This window comes from Mastigoproctus giganteus, chromosome 9 (assembly GCF_048544385.1).
Source record: "Mastigoproctus giganteus isolate SK-2022 chromosome 9, ASM4854438v1, whole genome shotgun sequence".
NCBI lineage: Eukaryota > Metazoa > Arthropoda > Arachnida > Uropygi > Thelyphonidae > Mastigoproctus > Mastigoproctus giganteus.
The window spans coordinates 192,001,036-192,016,819 of NC_143583.1; the positions used below are offsets into that span (position 1 = coordinate 192,001,036).

General features: G+C 39.0%; 1 protein-coding gene across 1 annotated transcript in view; it reads left to right on the forward strand.

Annotated features, from left to right (window-relative positions):
- Positions 1–15,784, forward strand: part of LOC150080979 (protein grainyhead-like) — a 271,124-nt gene that overhangs the window by 167,766 nt on the left and 87,574 nt on the right. The window contains exon 10 of the mRNA XM_090380871.1: positions 5,402–5,503. Within this exon, the coding sequence (XP_090236997.1) occupies positions 5,402–5,503 (102 nt within the window). The remainder of the gene's footprint in view (positions 1–5,401; positions 5,504–15,784) is intronic.

Sequence of the window (15,784 nt, forward strand, 5' to 3'; positions counted from 1 at the left end):
TGAAACTGAATAAGAAATTTAAGTTTTCTGATAAAATATTAAGTAAAAATTGATTGATTTTAGAGATTTTGTCAAAGACAGTTTATCTTTAAAATTGAGTGAAATTCCCTTGTCAGTTAAAAAATCTAGAAATATCTTTGAAACCATTGCATTTAGCAGTGCTGAAGCTGAGCGAGCTTTCAGCGTAATAAATAATATTGTGTAAATTAAACATGTTACAGATTATGATAACCATACGTCTAAATGGAAAACCGTTGCTTCAATTTGATCCGGATCGTTACGTCAAATCATTCCTTTGTAATCAATGCTCAGCTATTGAGCAGAGCAGAAGATCGATAACAAATATTAATAAAGAAGTAAATTGTATATGGCAATTTTTAGAATAAAATTTTCTTGAATATTTGTGAAATAATTTTTTTTCATGTAATCTGATTTTTTTTTTTTGTACTTTTTCTAGAAAGTTTGTTTTTTGTGTAATATTTGTTTTTATATTATGGAATGTTTTGTGATAGTTTTTATGTTATTTGTGATATGGGAAATATTTCATGTTATTTTTTTATTCGCAATATTAAAATTTTATCATGAAAAAAATGTATCCATTATATTTCCCTAGTTTTTTAAAAAAAAAAGACAAATAAAAAAGCTGCTCATGTGCCGAACACACCCAGTAGATGGTTTATGCGAAACATCCTTCGCATTTCTTTTAGGTACCTCACCACCAAATACGGAGGATGCGGAAAGGTCAGGGAATGACCACCGCATATCCCGGAGCAATATGGCCTTGGTTGCTAATGCTCCTAAAAACCAAAATAACAAATAACATCTTTTAGGTATTTTGATTTGTATATATTGATTACGAAATAAAAGGGCTTTTTTGTTGTAATTATTTTATTGATCATTCACAGATTTTCATAATTTCTGGAAGACAAGATACAATGGATTTATGATAACTAAAGTAAGAATGTATATTTGTAATTGCAACATATTTAAATGTCTCTGTAAAACAGCACTGATTGATGTACCGGTCTTGTAGTTGATATGCAGCTCTTAGGGGCACCTAACAATGGAATGTAACGAAAATGCGAGACGAAAAAATTGTTGACAAATATTTGTATTGTTGCAATCATACTTACTGCAGTAGTATGATTCAGAAAGCATGATTATGATGTCATACTATTCAAAAATTCTAAAAAGTTAGAACCCCAGACATTGTCATATCCAGTTATCATCGTAAGGTGAGGCATGACGACCAGGTTTTTAAGTTTTTTTGTTTTTTTTAGATAGACCTAGGAACATTTTACACATTCACTTATACGCATGGTTAAGGGGGTAATAAGCCGCATCTGTCCACCCCCCTGAAACTGCACCTGACTCGAGTTATACTGGTCACAAAAAATGCGTCACGTGCTTTAATCACGTGACGCATTTTTAGACACTACTAGTAGTGTGAGCATGGAAAGCACCTCTGGTGGAAGCCACGGATGACATCACTTTCATGGCCGATCAAATTTACTTAGTAGAAAGTTGGAAAAACAATATTCACAGCTCACCACTGGTTACAAGTCAAAGCAGGTAGTGTTCAGGAACTCGGTAATGAACATTTCATTTTCCTAGGGAAGCAGAGGAAGTCGAATGATTACATCCCAGTTCATGAGAGTCTGTTACAATTCCGTGATAACCAAGCAGTAGAGTTAGGCCTTTAAATGTTTAGAAACTAGCTACACTGGCAGTTTTTGAGAAAATAGATCCCAACTCAGAATATAGCACCAAGATAACATGACATTTAGTGTCTGCTTGCTATAGTGAAAAAAGAGTAGCTAAACAAACTTCTCTGGATACATTTTTTAAAAATGTATTTTTTTTTTTTTTTTTTTATGTAAACCCCAAACTTGAGAGGTATTAGAACCTATAGTACTTAGTACCGTGCTTGGGTAAGCACGGTACTAAGTACTTCATACACGGTATGAATTGACCTTTAGTCTCTCCAAAAGATTCCTCAAAGAAATCCAATAAATTATTCCCAGAAATGCCCTTCCAGATGTCACAATCTTGATAAAGGTGTTCCTTTTCTTCTTTATCTGTAAATATAGTCTTGGATCCAAATATAGCATGTTTGGCTGCAAGCCAATTCCAATATGCAACATTCTTATCTCGAACAGCCTTAGCACATTTATTGGAAAACCAAGGTTTAGATAAAGAACGAAATTTTAACTTGGAGTATGGAATAAAGGATTTCATCCCTACAAGAATAATTTCACTGACATGATCTGAGAAAACATTGACATCAGAAGACTTAAAACAGTAGTCCAACCAAGGAAAAGAAGAATAGAAATTGCACAGATCATCCCATTTTGCATTCTTGTAATGCCAAACAACATGAGGTTGAGAATGGCTACAAGAGAAAGGCTCCATTGGAGAAGGTACCATCACCAAGTTGTGATCTGAGGTGCCTAGAGGACCACTCACTTCAGCTGTGTACTTGGATAGAATGTTAGTGAAACAAAGATCAAGAGTGTTGACTGTGTGGTTAGGATTGTCTGGTAGGTAAATGAACAATCTCTGCAAGGTCATTAGTAATTGCAAAAGCTTCATCATCTCGACCGGATGGATCAGTGTGACTAGAAAATGGAAGCCAGCTGAAGTTGTGAACATTAAAATCACCAAGGAAAATTACTTCACTGTAATTTTCAAAGGGAAGTTAAAGAGCTCCAAGTGATTAGTGAAGTTAGGAAAATTATGGAGGCAACAGATGAATTTGGCTGAATGGGGCAGAGATATTTTAAGTCAGAGAAGATCAAAAAGAGGAGATTCCAGATTACTGTCTCTGACAAGAATACAAGAGTGGACATATGCACAAGTATCACCTTTAAAGCAAAAAAAGAATCCTTAAAGAATCATCCGTGAATAATTAGGATAACTGATATGAGCAGTGGTTGAATCAACCAATAATTGAAATTCTGTCAGAAAAGGTATGCGGGGTTTCGTAGGCTATAAGTGGAAATGGATGTCATTGAGATTGGAACTAAGACCACATATATTTGTGAAATGAACGAGGAAGTGTTTGGGAGGTTTAGATCTTTTTGCAGATAAGTTTGTTCTATTAGTATGACTATTCGTGATGTGTTCAGTAGTAAGGACAAGTAATGAAATTTTTGGATATGGCATACACAAGGAAAGAATATACCCATCTCACTGACATAATGTGGTCTCAACAATGTCCTCACATACACACTACTCAGACTCCCTCCAGTCACCACTATCTGGCAGAGTAGAGGCAATGAGATTATACACTAGCTGATCTGGAAGCCTCTTAGAAAGTTATCAGTAGGTTCATTCCAATGGACTATCTTGCAGCCAGCCTGTAAACGCTGTTTTAGAGCTATACTCTCAAAAGGTAAGGAAAATCGACTCTCACCATAATGCCCATCATAACCTCAAAAGACATCAATTATACTGCATGATGGAAGAGATGGTGGGTTAGCTAGAGCTTTGCTCTGGAGATTAAACATGGATTCCATCACTTCAAGCCTCCAATAAGCAAAGTGGTAGTATTGCACCAGTTGATGAGAGTCATGCACCACTTAATATTGCCAGGTAACGCAGAGGGGCAGCATTTTTCCATGTGATGTGGAAGCCACACCTTGATCCCTGTTTACATTGGTTCACACCTGGTTGGTCAGTATACTAGGCCATATTTTAGGACTTTCACATGAGGGTTATACTCAGGGTTACTAATTAACAGTCCTATCATCATGAAGGTGCAAGCAGAGGATTTGGTTGTCACAGAATGACCGGACTTCTGACATTTGGTCCACTTGACTTGAATAACCCAAATAGAAGTTCCATCAGCATTTTAGACTCCCAGGTAGCAAGCAGCTTGTCATACCTGAGGGAACGTGTGTAACACTGTAAAGGACTATTAAGCAGTTTTTAATTTCATGTGCCTTTATATTTAGCATTCATTTATTTACCACTTAAGAATGACTACCTATATGCATTACAGCATGTCACTTGGGTGCCTTTTAATACTGTGTTAGAAGCAGCAGATGTGTTAAAATATATTTTTGTGAAATGTGCTAGAAAGCACACATCATAAAAGTGCAAATTACTAACAGTGTCTCCTGTTGTGATAATAGTGATTTCTTTTTAGGAAAGTTTAATTTATTGCTTAGGAAACAGGGATATCTGTTAGGTTTGCCACACTGAAATATGACTTGTAAAATAGGCTGAGCTTAACCAATTGAAGTTATGAGCTTTTTAATTTATATAGTAGTACCCATTTTCTATACATGACTCCAATGCCGTTGTGCTGAACTGCAGCACTATAGTGATTTTTTTCTAAGCAGTCTTGTTCTTGTTCTAAGCAATCTTGTAAACTTTGTTAACTTCCAAGAATGGCACCTCAAATGTAATCTAGCTCCACTTTATATTGTAATAAAGGTATTATTTTAAAATCTTGTTGGTAAACAAGCTTTAAATTTTGTTGTCAGGGCATATATTGTATGGTTATCAGTTTGTCTTGCATTTCTGGAAGTTAACATTTCATTTTTTGGAACAAATCATACCATCGCATCTATGGGAAATCGGCTTCAAATTTACAAACTTTCACTTGCAAAGTAATTTTCAAGAAGGCATGGTGTTCATAAATCAAAATATTATTATAATGGAATAAAGTACATATCTGAGAGAGAGAGAGAGAGAGAGTGCTTGCGTGTGTTAGTATTTATCAGAGTCTTGGTTTCACTAATTAAAATATTATTAAATGAATTTGATTTGGAATTATTTTTAAAGGAAATATGATAATTTTTTAAAAATAATTATGAAATTGTATCACTTTTTGGAACATAAATTTGTCTCAAGCGTCATTTATTACTGTATTCTGAAGGAAGATAAAGGAAGATATTTGCTGTCTTTTTTTAGAGTTTAAACAGATTTCAGCAAAACTATTGCAGTTTTGCTGAAATCCACCTGTCCCCACAGAAGTTACTTGTTCTGGTATCTTGAATTTCAAATTGATTCTGAAATATAGTGTAATCTCAATAACACTGCTGGTGGAAACCTTCATGATTTGTGATGAATTAACTGACATAGCAAATTAAAAGTTGTACAAAGTTTTATTGTATAAACCAATGGAAGGGTGGTTCAAACCTGAAAAAAAAAAAATAATAATAATAAATGAAGAAATAAGTGGCATGTGAATTTAGCAGTTGATAAATTACTGAGATTATACTGTAGGATCTTATTTTATTAATGCCATTGTAACTTATACAGTTTATGGCTATTTTATATATATATTATTATATATATATATATGGAATAATTAAAGTATAAATCCTAATTTACAAGTATAGAATTTTTTGTTTAAATGAAATTAATTCTTTCAATCCCTCCACCTCTAAAGGGTCAACCACTTCACATTCAAATTGAAACTTTTGATGACTTACGTGAAGGAGCACCACCAATCCACAGGGGTTACTGTCAGATCAAAGTCTTCTGCGATAAGGTAAGCCCTGACCATATTTTATTTATATATTTAAATTTTTTTTTTGGTTTTAGGTCTTTAAGGTCACCTGCGTATTAGTTACTTTTTTTGAATTGCTTTATCCTACATACAATCCTTTTAATAATGTTCCTGGTCTTGCCATGTGTAGTAATAGTAGTGGCAAATGATGCAAGAATGCTACTTTATGGGAGAAGTGTGCTACGTTCACACTTCTCCCATCCATATCCTCCAAGAATTTGTCTAGTTCTTTAAATTTATTCAAACCATCCACTTCCACAAAAACAGATGGAAGCCTGTTCCAACAATCAATCACCTGCTGGCTGAAGGCAAACTTCTGCTCATCCATCCATCAACCATCCTTCCTCAACTTAAAAATATTCTGCTGCTTCATGTGTGTAGTCTCAGCAAGAGGAAGATTGCTATTCACATTCAATGCCTTAAACAATTTAATCAGATTACACAGAAGGTGCTTGTTCTCCAGAAGCTGCAATTTGCAGAACTGAAGGCATTCTAGGTAAGAGCACCCTTTTGTTTCCTTAACCAAAAGGGTGCTCTTACCTAGAAAGGCTTCAGTTCTGCAAATTGCAGCTTCTGGAGAATGAGCACAACATCTTAAGTTTCTGTATATCATTGACAAATCCCACAAGCTGTTCTGGCAGCATGTCTGCATTGTTCAGAGAATTTCATATCTGACTATGCAGTTACCTCCTCCCCCAGTCTTTTTCATTTTGCACAACCATGAGTGTAATACCACACAGTTGGTAAGTTAATCTGGGATACTGATATCCATATGCAATACCTTGCATCTGTCAATGTTAAACTTCAACTGTCATTTCTCAGCCCATTCACCTAATTTTCCTAAAAAAATTTTTGCAGTAGCTCGCCCTAATTACTGTTGTTAACTACCCTGCCAACCTTTGTATCATCTGCAAACTTTGGCATTAAGCCAGATATACGTTCATCAATATCATTATTAAATATTGGAAAAAAAACAAAAAAAAAAAAACAATGGGCACTACACTGAACTTTGGGGGACTCCACTGATAACATTAGTCCACAAAGGGCAGTACCCATTGATAACCACTCTCTGTCTTCTACCACTTAACTATCCCTTTATCCATAGCAGTAACTTTCTTTTAAGTTTATACAGTAGTCTTTTACGTGCAACAGTATCAAAAGCCTTCCTGAAATCCAAGTATATGATATCAAAATTATTTTTTGCATCCAGTTCCTTTGTCACTGCATAATATTAACCTATCAGATTGGTTAGACAAGACTGCTGCTTAACAAATCCATGTTGTGACTGGATTATAATTGTATGCCTGTCCAGCTGGTTTTGTATTACTTCTTTAACCAGTGATTCCATTATTTTCCCTGGAACAGATGTTAAGCTAACATATCTGTAATTACCCATGTCACCTTTTGATTCCCCTTTATGAATTGGGGATGTATTTGCACATCTCCAGTCCATAGGGATTTTCCCTGAATCCAAGGATGCTCTCATAATTATGGCTAAGGGTTTGCTTACCTCCTTTGCTGCCTCTCTTAATATAATTGGATAGATTATTCCATCCACCTCAGCTGCCTTTTTTATGTTCATCTTCAACAATTTCTTCTCCACTTTCCTTCAGTTATCACAAAGTCATTTAGCTCTTTGTTACAGTTTGATAAACTTCTAACATCCCCTTCCCTAAGGAATTCTTCATGTCTGAATGTAAATGCAAAATATCTATTCGATTTGTCTGCAACCTGATCAGGGTCATCAATAGTTAACCCATACACCTTGGGTGGACTGATGTGATTCAACCCATTCCTTTGTACTGTTAATAAGCATAGAACGTAGCATGTCAGGCTAGTGTCGTTGTTCTTGTTTGTTTTTCTGATTTTTGTTAGTGAGTTCAGTTTTGGTACTTTCATTTTGATTGATACCCATACTCTACATGAAATTATGAAGGGTGACTGAAAAATAATTTTATTTCTCTTCCAAAATGAAATTAAAAAATATATATATAATTTAGCAAGAGCAATAACCTGTAAGCATAATGCTTGGATGATCAAAGATTAATGTAAAAATTGCTCAGCTGATATACAGTATTTGGTGTTTCCCCGATGCAGAAAGAAAGTACCTTGATTTTACAATAGAAAGGTACACTGCTGAATTTGCTACCCCATGAAGTTTGTTTTTGTTGATAAATAAGATATTAAGGCAAATTAAGTCAGTATTGTCCTTTTAGTGGTCCATCATGGTAACTTTCTGATGTTTCCAATCATGTTATTGCTTGTTTATTTATTTGCAGTAATAACTTTGGGATATAAAATTCCCCACTGTACTCAAATTGATTGTTTTATGGTGCAAAGCTTAGTTTTGAAAACTATATGTTTTATAGTTATTTTTCTTACTGACTTTGTCACTTCGGCTGCATATAGGGTGGAGTTAAAAGTGCTTATACTCTGTCAATTTATATTCAAAATGCAAGACAAGTATATCTTTTAAATTAATATCAACTATCATTTTTAAGAACCTTTATATATATATATATATATATACACCCTCTGAGGTTCACATCTGGTGAGTATGGGCTTGGTAAACCCAGGGTCCTGAGCTGGATATCATCATGCTTCTTTTGGTGATTTTCTTCTGATTCTTGTTCTTTCTTTCTTTCTTTCTTCTCTCTCTCTCTCTCTCTCTCTCTCTCTCTCTCTCTCTCTCTCTCTCTCTCTCTCTCTCTCTCTCTCTCTCTCTCTCTCTCTCTCTCAGGATAATTCAGAAATTTTTTTTTTTGCTGAAGCTAAAAAAAAGCAGCATAAGCCTTAGGCATCCTTGCACCATATGTTAATAATAATAATAATAATAATAATAAGTCTTTGCATCCTTTGCCAGAGACTTCTCATAATCTGCCTTTGCTTGCCTAACCTTCTTTGTGACTTGATTACATACTCATTTATATCTACCATAGGCTTCTGAATCACCTGATAAAATGTATGCATTCCATGCCCTTTTCTTCTCTTCTCTTCCACTTGTCTCAGTAGTTCATTTGACATCCATTTAGGCCTAAACCTTGAACAGTATTTCTTCGTTGGTGTGAAATATTTTGTAGCTTCTGTGATTACTTCCCTGAATGCTTCCCATTTAGAATTTGCTGTTGGTAACATCATCGGTTGGTCCCACTGCTTATAATTTCAAAACACTCTGAGACCACTGTAGTCAACCTTTTAAAGCACCATTGACAGTAGTTATACCTTTAATTAAATTGCACATTAGTACACTGTGATTCGCTGCCAACCAGTGGATCTTTTACCTTCAGATATGTAATGCATGTAGAAACACTGCTCATAACCAAATCAAGATTATTGCTTCCTGTTTATACCTCTCTATCATGCCTCTGTAGAAAACAGTCATCCAAGAAATCTGCAAAAGTCTTGCTAGTGTGTGAGTGACCAAGCCACAAATTTCGGTCAACATCTGGAAAGTTAAAATTCCTAATTATAAGACATTCTGGTTTATTGGCCCACTACTGGCCTACTCTCAATTTTGTTTTCCCAGTGTTTATATCACACCAAACTGACTCAGCATTGCACTGGTCACCCATGTTAACTGGATGCACAGCCTTAGATTTAATATGCTTCTTAACTAAGAGCATAATCCCTCCACCCCTCTTGTCCCGTCTATCCTTCTTGTATATGTACTGTACTTCCCATATTCAAATTCAGCATCACTTATTTCTCATTGACCCCATGTCTCTGCTATCCCAGACATTACAGGGATAGCATGTCACTGCTATCCCTGTAATGTCTGGGTTTAATGACTTAATCAGTACTTCAAATTCATTGAGTTTGTTTACAGTGTTCCTGGTATTAGTGTACATGCACATGTTCATACTCTTTGTTACCCTTACACAGCCCATGTATCCACTTGTTCCATGATGACCCACAACAAGGCCTGAAATCCCCTACACCTTGCTTTCCAGGCTGCTGCATTTTCCAATAGAAGCAATTCAAGAATTACTTTCACTTCTGCGTATGGCTGTAGTTAATCTGTTAGTCTTTGTATCCCCCAAGCTAGTAGTTTTCCAACACACCTATCACTGCCTTGATAGCACAGAAAATATTCTTGCACCTCTTCTATTAAATATATCTCTGTAAAATCAGTCTCTCCTATTAACAAGCACTGACCACACTGAGAAAACTTCTACCCCATGCACATTCTCTCCCAGGCAAATCCGTAATAAAGATATAAATTATTTATTTATTTGTTATTTTATTTGACATTTTGCCCTTTTTACCCTGCTTAAAGAGGATTGGATGCTCTGATCCTCTTTAAGCAATTTTGACTATTCATGTAAGGCTTTACATAGTAGAACTATTTGGCTAAGTCTTTAAAATAGATATTTACTGAATTTTTATTTTATTTTTATAATAATGTCTGCTATGTAGACATTATTACTTCATGCAACACTCTATAGGGATAGCCAATTAAAGTGTATTCCAGCAAGAAAAGTGTCCACAACAAAAGAATATCATCTGAGGACTCCCTAGGTGAGACAATTTAATTAACCTTCTGGGAGTTTACCAGTTTATCAATGTTGCTCATCTGTATCCTTTGTTGCCAGACCACATAGTCACCATGTGGCTGACAGCAGGGCCATAGAGAGGCACCAGTATAAAGTGGTTGCCACGCTGTAGATTGCACTTGATTGGAGAGGTGGCCCAAATTAGTCAAACTGAGCTGAAAGAGTGCTCCACCACTCTTTGTGATTCCCCCCCCCACCTGCCATAAACTTTATATGGACAGAATCTATCTTGGAACCTATAACTTTAGATGCAAAACCGAACTTACCATCATTTTCTATGCCCCTGAAAAACCCGAGAGGAAGTAGCTGCATCCTTCTGCGACAAATTTTAAATTGGCTGTTTCCGCCCACCTCACGTGATTGTGTGCGGCGCCTCCGTAGCCAGGTGGGAAGGAGCAGCAGTGCGTAGCACACGCTTCTTGATTAGACCGGGGTTCGAGCCCGTCACCACCAAATACGGAGGATGCGGAAAGGTCAGGGAATGACCACCGCACCGGAGCAATATGGCCTTAGTTGCTAATGCTCCTAAAAACCAAATAACAACAACAACGTGATTGTGGGGGATAGCCCAAATCTTCAAAAGAGAGCTGTGCATCTCCTAATTAATGCACGGACTTGTGTGACCCCTCAAAATTCTTCTTTTCTTATCCCCTACAAGGATCCACTAACAGAATCTTGGTGATTTGGAAACCCTGTTTTTCCAACATCAACCAATATGCTATCAGAATATCTCACCTAAACGGAAGAAAATATCGGGAAAGCGCCCGAAACTATACTGATCAACAACCCAAGAGATGGTGCTGATGAACAGAAACCAGCCCTGCTCTCTAAAAAGCATAATAAGAGGCAAACTGTCCCTAAAACAAGTAGAGAAATAAAGTCCCAATATGATCCCAACAAAAAACAATCAGAAGAAAGTCAACAGGCTGAAACTATTGTAAGAAGTGTACACCTTGGATCCAACCCTTTTGGAGGACCCTGTGCCAGACCAGATGCTCGTCCTCAGGCACGCACTGGAAGATGCACTGGTGTAATACGACAAGGTGGGAAACTCTCCCTTCCCCCCCACCCTTTTCCAACTACTGAACCCCCCACCACACTTTTGAAATACGGCAATGGAACATGCCTGGGCTATAAAAGAGAGCTGGACTTCCTCTGACCACCGAGCCATCACATTTGATGTGCAAAGATCATTCCACCAAGCCCCATCAAACAGTCTCAAACTGAACAGATACACAGTAGATAAAGTGAACTGGGAACAATTCAAAGAGGTTATCACCAGCAAAGCCAACAACCTACAAAGTGACCAACTACTGAGCTGTACCCCGGATTACCACCAACGTATGATAACAAATGCCATTGTAAGTGCTGCAAACCAGACGATCAGGACAAGGGCCCAGCAGCCGGGAGTGCTGGTCACAAAAGCTTGAGGTATTGAGACGGGAAATTAATCAAAAGAGACAAGCCTTCCAGAGAGCTAGACGGGCCTGGTCCCCACCTGAGACAGAGTTCCTCAGGCAACAGTATAATAGGGTAGCCAGGAATACATATACTGCATTGATCAGGTAGCGGAAGAAGCTGTCCTGGGAGCACCTGGTCTCCACTGTGGGCAACTCAGATGCATGGAGCAAATATATCTCATAAACATGAACAAAGTGCCCAGAGGGGAGGTGACACCCTCCATGATTACCCTGCAAGGCACTATGACAAAAAATTGGCAAGGTTCAGTCAACAACATTCTGAATACCAACTTCAAACCACTAAATGGAAGTGATACTCCTGAATAATAACTACTTTGCCTGGCCAATGAAGCTTACCAAACCACCCAAATGAAGAGCCCTTCACTCACCATGAATTACAAACAGCCATAAGCAAAGTCAGAAGCAAAAGAACTCCAAGTCCAGACATGCTTTAGCCTGAAATAGAAAGTTGCTGAATATACCCCTGACCTCCTCCTGGACCTATACTACCATTGCCTCAGCTCTGGCTGGTTCCCTTCAGACTGGAGGGTGGCCAGCATAAAATTAATACTCAGAAACCCAGCCAAACAGTCACAGATACCAGAATCATATTGACCAATAGCCCTACTTTCGGTGCTAAGCAAAGTCCTCGAACAACTGCTGAAACAGAGGATAGTAGAATACTACACCACAGCAAATCTAACTGAAAATAACAATTCGGCTTTAAACCTGGAAGATCTACCCTCAGTGCACTAGAATGTATCCTGGACATGGCAGAGAGCTGTGATCAAAAGGATTTCATCCTCATCTCGATTACTTTGCAGGGGTGTTCGATGCCCTATGGTGGCCGAGTGTCCTCACAAGACTCAGGGCAGCTCACTTGACAAGGAATCTCTATAGCTGTATGTGGAGTTACCTAAGTAACAGAAGGATCTTGAAGTTCCTTACTGTAGGGTGGAGGGCTAAGTCCATCAGGGCTGCCCGCAGGGCTCAGTACTGTGCCCCCCTCCTATGGAACTGTGTACTCGACAAGCTTCTCCATAAGGATCTAGGGAACATCAAATTGCTGGCACTAACCACCCTCCAACACTGGGTGGAGGGACATCACCTGACCATCTCGTCAACTAAGACTCAAAAGGCTACCTAACCCCAACCAGACCACCACAAATAAGAATCAACAACAGAACCATTAAGTTCATCACCAATCTTAAATATCTCAAAATTATCCTAGACAGCAACTGCTCGTTTACACCCCACCTGAACTATATTCAGACAAAGATAAAAAATTATGTGGCCATGCTTGCCAGGGTCACCTGCTGAGATTGGGGACTGAAGAGGCACACCCTTGCACTCCTCTACAAGGCAGCCATCATTCTGGCAATCACATATGCCTTCAGTGCTTGGTATCACAAGGCTTCAACAGTGTTAAATTGGCAAAAATTGGATATAATACACAGACCGATTCTCCTAACTGTCACCTGAGCGTGCAACACAGTATCAACATATGCACTGCAAGTTATCACATGAGTTCTGCCTCTCAACTTAGCAGAAATGGAGCAGCAGCTCAAGCGTGGAAAAGCCACAACCTATCTAAACTATACCACAGATCTGGCAAACAACAGACAGGCAGAAAAGAAAATATTGGAAACATACCTACAGACGATCTGGCAGCAATGCTGGACTGATTCAACTAAAGGCGATATTACCCGAAAGTTTCTCCTTAACCTCCAACAGGTCTTCCCACAATATCCACAATGGTTCAATCCTTCACTCCACACTACCTACCTCCTCACAGGACATGGAGTGATCCACAGAAAACAAAACATCCTTGGCATCACAGATAACCCGATGTGTGCATGTGGCTTTCTGGACACATGAGACACCACATAATGCACGAATGTGAGCACTATGAAGATCTGCGCAGCCACTTGATCACACAGATGCATTTCAACCCCAAAAATCAGTAGCATTATCTACTGGAAAATAAAACAACCTACACGCTATTTTCTAAATTCGCCCAGCGCCTCTACACCAGTGGCAAACCGTGGGCAACAGAACTAACATAGCTTACCACCTGCACCAGCACACCAAGCCGTACCGACCTGCTGACTAACCTGAAACCAGCTGCACAATAAGTACCTGGCATTTAGAGAACTCAGAAATCCACTGCCCTGAAGAGACACTCCTGGATGGCCCCAGGGCCCATGAAGGGCATCCTGTAATAACCCAAGACCTATGCCATCTTTTACTGCGACGGACTGACTACGAAACTCAAAATGGGATCACAACCCGGAATGAACATTGCAAAGACAACCCCCTTGACAAGAATACATCCCATACAAACCAGCACAACAAAGACAGGAGTTCCAACCCCTTCTCCCATTGTGACTGAATTCAAATATCTTGACTTTAACTGTGGTCCAGTGTCGGACCACGTGGACACTGTGGTCCGACATTGATGGACCACAGTGTCCACGAAGAAACCATGACGACCAAAAACTATCCCAACCTGTAGCATGCAAATCGACTCTCACAGCCGAGAAATGAACATGTAACGACTACCACTACGACAGGATCACATCCCATGAAAAGTATGAATAAAGACTTGACACCCTGAACCCACAACTGGGGCATTACCCAGTCTGTGAAGACCAACAACCAAGCAGCAGTCGTGCTGTACAGACATCCAATGGATATGACATGGATCTTCAACGCAGATGAAAATTCCTTCCCAAATAGTGACACATGGATGGGACTCAGTCCTATGAGCGACTCCTGACAAATGCTGAAGCTGAGCCTGCACAGTCGTCGTATGGACCTGGACTTGGATAGCTTGAACGACCTCCTTCAGTCCTGGATGGTATGCTGCTCCATTGACCAGGCTGCATTCACTCGCTTCCATGCCCTATTGGTGATCTGGGCCAGCTCCCTCTCCTGGCCCACTATTCTTTCCCTTCCCCAGCGGAGAGAGGAGATGGCTTTGTTGTCTCCTCGTCCCCCCGCCACCCCTTTCTCCCTTCTGGTGTGGAATGGTTATGCTATACTGAAAACTGGAGCCATCTTCTCTATCGGCTCCTATCCCTGACTATTTCTCTCCCCTCCACTTTAACTACACAAGCGAAAGTCCCACACAATCCAAATTTAACCATCTAAATTAATTTCGCCCAAAACTCTTGGCCTCTCTTCTCATCTTCCCAGCATCTTTCACCATGTGAACTAAACTCAGCTGTATTTTTTTTTTTTTTAAAGGTCCTAACCACTGGAATCTCAGGAAATTAGGTGGCAGGGCCTGCCAGAGTGAACCACGAACATGGAGGCAGACCAGGTACCCAGACTACTGAGTACCTGGTCTGCCTCCACAGGGGGCACCTCCGTAGCCAGGTGGGAAGGAGCAGCAGTGCGTAGCACACGCTTCTTGATTAGACCGGGGTTCGAGCCCGTCACCACCAAATACGGAGGATGCAGAAAGGTCAAGGGAATGACCACTGCATATTCCCGGAGCAATATGGCCTTAGTTGCTAATGCTCCTAAAAACCAAATAACAAACAACAAACAAACAAACAAGCCTCCACAGGGTGAAAGTGGGGTAACATTGGGCCTCATCAGGGGTCCAGTAGCTAAACGGCCAGAAGAACAACGTACAGTATCCATACGCTTTTAAATCTCTGGCATTCCCAAAGAACTGGTACACTCACAACGTATGCTACGAGGAGATGGAGGAAACCCCTGGTGCCGCTTGACACTAAACACACACATTACTTCTTTATACACTACAAATGTAATTTCTTAATTCAGTTCCTTTTAATCACTCACGAAGGAAATTCAGCTTACCTGTTTTGAGGGAGTTATCTGATGTCTATCCCTCTGTATTTATATACACAAGGAAATGCTAACTGCCTCAAAACAGGCAAGTTAAATTTCCTTCATGATAGAGTAAAAGGAGCTTGATATAACCTAAGTAAATAATTGGAATATTTAAATAGTTTAAAATTATGCCTGGCTGTTGCATTCTTCTTGGCAACTTTACTTTCATGCATTGCAACATACTCCATATGCATTATGCACGTGTTTCTCTAAGGCCAGTTGCTCTAAGGCATGGTGCCCTAAATGGCTACCTTTGTGATCAAAAGGATAATGTTCATAATCCCCTCCCTCCCCATTTCATTTTATTATGCATAGTTTATTTTATTTTCACTCTAATGGTTTGTCGTGCTACTGGCATTTGTTTTTTTTTTATTATTTATTCTTTT